The sequence below is a fragment of the Pseudophryne corroboree genome, chromosome 1 (genome assembly GCF_028390025.1).
Source record: "Pseudophryne corroboree isolate aPseCor3 chromosome 1, aPseCor3.hap2, whole genome shotgun sequence".
Taxonomy (NCBI): Eukaryota; Metazoa; Chordata; class Amphibia; order Anura; family Myobatrachidae; genus Pseudophryne; species Pseudophryne corroboree.
The window spans coordinates 406,781,699-406,788,405 of NC_086444.1; the positions used below are offsets into that span (position 1 = coordinate 406,781,699).

Genomic DNA, 6,707 nt, shown 5'->3' on the forward strand with positions numbered 1-6,707 from the left:
TAACATCTCCTTTATTGCCAAAATCATATAACGTGTGGCCCTTTTGGAAAATACGGTTGATTCGTCACCTTCACTACCGGAATCAGTGCCTGTGTCTGGGTCTGTGTCGACCGACTGAGGCAAGGGGCGTTTTACAGCCCCTGACGGTGTTTGAGGCGCCTGGACAGGCACTAAGTGAGTGTCCGGCCGCCTCATGTCGGCAAACGACTGCTTAAGCGAGTTGACGCTATCCCGTAATTCCACAAATAAAGGCATCCATTCTGGTGTCGACCCCCTAGAAGGTGACATCCTCATATTTGGCAATTGCTCCGCCTCCACACCAATAACGTCCTCATACATGTCGACACACACGTACCGACACACAGCAGACACACAGGGAATGCTCTATACGAAGACAGGACCCACTAGCCCTTTGGGGAGACAGAGGGAGAGTCTGCCAGCACACACCAAAAAGCGCTATATATGACAGGGATAGCCTTATGATTAAGTGCTCCCTTATAGCTGCTTTTATATTAATATATTGCCATTTATTTTGCCCCCCCTCTCTGTTATACCCTGTTTCTGTAGTGCAGTGCAGGGGAGAGACCTGGGAGCCTTCCTGACCAGCGGAGCTGTGACAGAAAATGGCGCCGTGTGCTGAGGAGATAGGCCCCGCCCCTTTTCCGGCGGGCTCGTCTCCCGCTATTTAGTACATTTAGGCAGGGGTAAATATCTCCATATAGCCTCTGGGGCTATATGTGAGGTATTTTTAGCCTTTTTAAAGGTTTACATTTGCCTCCCAGGGCGCCCCCCCCCAGCGCCCTGCACCCTCAGTGACTGCCGTGTGAAGTGTGCTGAGAGGAAAATGGCGCACAGCTGCAGTGCTGTGCGCTACCTTAAGAAGACTGCAGGAGTCTTCAGCCGCCGATTCTGGACCTCTTCTTGCTTCAGCATCTGTGAGGGGGCCAGCGGCGTGGCTCCGGTGACCATCCAGGCTGTACCTGTGATCGTCCCTCTGGAGCTTCATGTCCAGTAGCCAAGAAGCCAATCCATCCTGCACGCAGGTGAGTTCACTTCTTCTCCCCTCTGTCCCTCGTTGCAGTGATCCTGTTGCCAGCAGGAATCACTGTAAAATAAAAAACCTAAGCTAAACTCTCTAAGCAGCTCTTTATGAGAGCCACCTAGAATTGCACCCTTCTCGGCCGGGCACAAAAATCTAACTGGAGTCTGGAGGAGGGTCATAGGGGGAGGAGCCAGTACACACCACCTGACCTGTAAAAGCTTTACTTTTGTGCCCTGTCTCCTGCGGAGCCGCTATTCCCCATGGTCCTTTCAGGAACCCCAGCATCCACTTAGGACGATAGAGAAATATATATATATACACACACACACACACTAGGTGCTTCATCGCGCCCTACGGGCGCTCTTCACACCGTCGAAAGGGGCTACGCCCCCTTAACCCCTGCACGCCTTGCTGCGGTTCAGTATTTGTATGAGTATTACCTGCAATCCTAGGTTTGTTAGTGGTTAAATATTGCACGACGAAAGTGCTTCCAATGGTGAAGGGGGCGTAGCCCCTTGCAACGGTGTGAACAGTGCCTGCAGAGCACGATGTACAGAATGTAGCGGGTGCGGGGGGGGGACCGCGGATGAGGCAGGGAGTATGTAGATGCTGCGAGTGGACGGGGAGGTGGATGCAGGTGTGGGGGGAGGGGGTGCGGGACCTATACCTATGTCATTTTATTTGTAACAATATATAGGACACGGATAAGGATGTATGTGATATAGACATACCGCATGAAGAGGTAAATGGTGTCATTAGACACAGAGGGAAGTGCTGGTACAATGCGGAGCAGGGGCAGCTGTGTCCTCTCTCTACACTGTACCATCCTTCAGGTGTAGCAACACAGACATGTTGCGCACGCAAGATCTCCACGCGGCCGCAGGTGCACCAGTCCCCTCTGCATGCGCTATGTGCGCGCCCCCCTCAGGTGCAGTAGGAGGAGGAGGCGATGGCTGGAGCTGGTACCAGGGCCAATGGGCATGGACAGCGCGGTCATGTGCTCGGTGCTGGGCTTGCGCCCTGCGCTTGCTGTGTGAGGGATAGGGAGGAGGCGGCAGAGCGGAGCATCACCGATATACCGGTAACTATGGGGGGCACCGCAGGGGGTTATGGCTCCTGTACTCCTGGTGAGGGTTTGTCAGGGAGGTATCAAGGAGCCAGTGGTATGGACCGTGTATGGGATTATAGGGCGGTAGGGAGGGGATACAGAGACGCGGGGCAGTAGGGAGGGGATACAAAAACGCGGGGCGGTAGGGAGGGGATACAAAAACGCAGAGCGGTAGGGAGGGGATACAGAGACGCAGAGCGGTAGGGAGGGGATACAGAGACGCAGAGCGGTAGGGAGGGGATACAGAGACGCAGAGCGGTAGGGAGGGGATACAGAGACGCAGAGCGGTAGGGAGGGGATACAGAGACGCAGAGCGGTAGGGAGGGGATACAGAGACGCAGAGCGGTAGGGAGGGGATACAGAGACGCAGAGCGGTAGGGAGGGGATACAGAGACGCAGAGCGGTAGGGAGGGGATACAGAGACGCAGAGCGGTAGGGAGGGGATACACAGACGCAGAGCGGTAGGGAGGGGATACACAGACGCAGAGCGGTAGGGAGGGGATACAGAGACGCAGAGCGGTAGGGAGGGGATACAGAGACGCAGAGCGGTAGGGAGGGGATACAGAGACGCAGAGCGGTAGGGAGGGGATACAGAGACGCAGAGCGGTAGGGAGGGGATAGAGAGACGCAGGGCGGTAGGGAGGGGATAGAGAGACGCAGGGCGGTAGGGAGGGGAGAGACGCAGGGCGGTAGGGAGGGGATAGAGAGACGCAGGGTGGTAGGGAGGGGATAGAGATGCGCAGGGTGGGGATAGAGAGACGCGGGCGGTAGGGAGGGGTTAGAGAGACGCGGGCGGTAGGGAGGGGTTAGAGAGACGCGGGCGGTAGGGAGGGGTTAGAGAGACGCGGGCGGTAGGGAGGGGTTAGAGAGACGCGGGGCGGTAGGGAGGGGATATAGAGACGCGGGGCGGTAGGGAGGGGATATAGAGACGCGGGGCGGTAGGGAGGGGATATAGAGACGCGGGGCGGTAGGGAGGGGATATAGAGACGCGGGGCGGTAGGGAGGGGATAGAAAGACGCGGGGCGGCAGGGAGGGGATAGAAAGACGCGGGTCGGCAGGGAGGGGATAGAAAGACGCGGGTCGGCAGGGAGGGTCCCCAGTGAGGAAGCTGATGAAGAGAGGGGGGAAAGTAGTGGAGGGGGAGGGCACCAGAAGAGGAGACATTTGTAAAGTGGGGACCACACATAGAATCAGTGGGTAGGATGGCCGGAGGGACTCACCGTTGAGGCTGTGGGCGGCTGCTGCAGGCTGGTAAACAGTAGTGTCCAGAGGCGTCACCGGGTCAGTATTACTGTTACACACATCTCTCACCCCCCCCCCCCCCCCCCGCCGGCCGAAAAGGGGGCGTGACCTGACGGGAAAGGGGCGTGGTCTCACAGGTATGTTTTCTCTCGCTCCGGGGGTGTTTCCAGCTTGCCTGTAGATGCTGGCAGCCCCCGGAGACTGGAGTGTGTGTGCCGGCTCTTCTCTGTGACAGGAGGCGAGTGCTGCAGGAGATGACGTCACTGCAGCACTCGCCTCCTGTCACAGCAGGAGAGCGGACAGCTGGATGTGTGCGGAGGAGGCGGCGGGTCTGTGTACGCGGGGCAGGGAGGGCTATGAAAGCCTTCTCCTGCGCCACCCGTCCCCTCCTGATGTGTATGCCGGGGGGCGGCATCAGCCGTTGTTGTTGGCCCGGCGCTGCGGCCGGGGAGTCAGAGCTGCTGATGGGTGGGGGGAGGGGAGAGAGAGATGGACAGGCAGCAGGAGCAGAGACTTTCTGACTCCGCCCACCGCTGTGACTCCACCCAGCGTTACGGCCAGGCACAGAGTCACAGATGTAGCCAAATATATAGGAGATATCTTCATATTTCTGATCAAAATAGGCACTGGCCCAATAACTTAACAGGAGTTATTTGGTTTCCTAAAACACACCATCATGCAACCACAGACATGATATTGAAGTGTATAGGAACTGGAAACAAGGTAAGATGGGACAATTACAGTTTACCCAGTGATTTCACAGCTGGCATTTATAAAGCAAACTTTTATAAAACTACTACAAGGTAGTAAATTGCTCTACCTGGGTGGAGGTGGTACAGGTTGCTTAACACTGAAGCACAGTCCATGGGCTTGATTGGGTCCATGGTAAGGATCTTGTCCCAAAATGACAACCTTAACCTAAAACAAATATTGAAAATCCATTTATGTTCAGAAAATATCAAACAGGCAGAAACACACCATAGACAAGTTCCACAACCACTGGGCTTCCAGGCACTGGGCCTTCCCAATTCTGCCAATGGGCGGAAGGGCATTTGTTCATTTGTTTGCACTGGAGTTCTCCTTTAAAACACCTCAATTTTTTATTGCTGGGAGATTTCAGAGACATGTTCTCATAACTAGAATCCCGATAATTTGACAAATTACAAACAAATATTTAAAGTAATATAATGGCACATAAACAAGCACTTACATCTCTAATGTTGCACATCTGTGTCCAAGCAAACACCTGATCTGGAGGAGGGTACACAGTGTATCGTTTTCGTTCTTCTGAGACAAAACTAGCCAGCTAAAATAAGAAATAAATATAGCATAGTTAGCATGGATGTGTTGCATATACCTTCTTATATCAAGCACATGCACCACACAATCAGGTGACTGGTCTTGTATACCTGCAGTGATACAGGGCAATTAGCCATTATTCTAATATGCTGCCCCCGAAACAATCTCCAGGACAGATTGCCATTTGATAGGATAGACATCACATGGCGTTAGTTAACTAAAATTGGCAGATGACTACTATTGTATGTGCAGTCTACTTACAACTGCACAAAAATAAAGCTAAACCAGCCAATTACCAACTAAGTCAACTGCACACAAATAATTCTTCCATTCAAAAAGTTCTACAATCAACACCTGGAACCACTTACTTGTCGGGAAAACCGTATGTGCGCTGCAAGTCCTCTTCCTTCAGACTGGCAGCCTATCACTTCTATGTTAGGGATGGTTCCGGTATGAATGGTCGACCATGTTATGGTCGAGTCATTAGGTCGACATTGGCATGGTCGACATGGACAAATGGTCGACACGAGTTTACTGTTTTTGGTGTCGTTTTCCGCGTAAAGTGACGGGGAATCCCAATTAGTGCACCGCTTCGCTCGCCATGCTTCGGGCAAGGCAACTCGCTCCGCTACCGCTGTGCTCGGCACAGATTACCGTTCCCAATCGTAGCCCACGTGGATCGTAAAGTATGGAATAGTTCCCCAAAAGAAAAAGTGAAAAACTCATGTCGACCGTTTCATGTGTCGACCATGTGGACCAATAGTTGTCGACAATAACATGGTGACCACCCAAACGGATACCGTTAGGGATGGCCATCGATTATTCAAAAGCATTGATGTGATGAGTCTATACACCACCCACCGTCTCCGATTGACCTGCAGCACAAAAACTAGAAAAGCAGGGATGACCGGTGGGTGAAACCGATTGTTACCTTGCAAATCGTTTTAAGCCATCAAGGTTAACCATCAACGGTACCATCGATAGTTAACCCACCAATAGCCATCTCTACTCTACAACCTTGCCACCTCTGTGTAAGGGCATTAAAATGCCACCACACCTTATTTGCTAGAGAAAAAAATAAAAAGTAAAACGCTATAGGCGAGTTTATTCCGGGGTTTCTCACCAGAAGTGGCAGCAAATCGGATTATTGATACGAGATGATTATTGCAATTAATTTAGCCTGAACCATTTCACCAGGTACTGTGGCCACGTGTGAATCATAGGGTCGACAGTAACTAGGTCGACGCAGTCATTAGGTCAACATGGAAAAAGGTCAACATGAGTTAACATTTTTTGGGTGTAATTTTCTTCGGAAAGTGACCGGGAACCCCAATTAGTGCACCATGTCCGCTCACCATGCATCAGGCACGGTGCCTCGCTCCGCTACCACAGGTTACCACTCCCAATTGTAGTCCTCGTGGATCGTAAAGTATCAAAAAATGAAGTAAAACTTTGAAAAACTCATGTCGACCAATAGACCAGATCCCCTGTGGCCCTGGGTGCAGCTGCCGGTTACAAGGCCTAAAGGTGACGGGTACTTAGCAGTGCATTTATTGTGTATGGGATTCAAATGTATCAGTGGAAAGGGAGAATGGCTGCAGATCTGATATTAACTAAATCCAGACTTCTGGACTAGGCCGATTTGGAAAATTAGTATCTGTACACCCCGTGTCCTGACGTTACCTTCAGGAAGTAGGGCTTGGTGAACTCTGCCAGCAGCTCCTGCCTCCAGCTCTCCCCGACCCCATCTGGGGCATAACGGGCTGCAAGTTTCTGTAGCGCTGCTGCTTTGTTCCTCTGTATACGATCAAGTTGTTCGGGGCTCAGTGGAGGAGATACCAGGCTGCGGCTGTCACCCCCCGCCTCTGGAGGCCTGCTCTTTTTCACAGGAGTAGTCTGGGGATCACAAGCAGAGAACGGGCGGATTACACACCTGATCTTGTTAGCTAGCATGCGGCCCTGTGCAGCCCTTACGTTACATATCAGGGATAGGATCATTCCGATTTAGACAGGTCG

At 52.5% G+C, this 6,707-nt stretch overlaps 1 protein-coding gene across 1 annotated transcript in view; it reads right to left on the reverse strand.

The window, feature by feature from the left end:
• UNG (uracil DNA glycosylase) overlaps positions 1-6,707 on the reverse strand; it is a 46,489-nt gene that overhangs the window by 38,930 nt on the left and 852 nt on the right. Inside the window, exons 2-4 of the mRNA XM_063913257.1 lie at positions 6,375-6,587; positions 4,603-4,698; positions 4,213-4,310 (exon numbers count right to left, since the gene is read on the reverse strand). Of these exons, the coding sequence (XP_063769327.1) occupies positions 4,213-4,310; positions 4,603-4,698; positions 6,375-6,587 (407 nt within the window). The remainder of the gene's footprint in view (positions 1-4,212; positions 4,311-4,602; positions 4,699-6,374; positions 6,588-6,707) is intronic.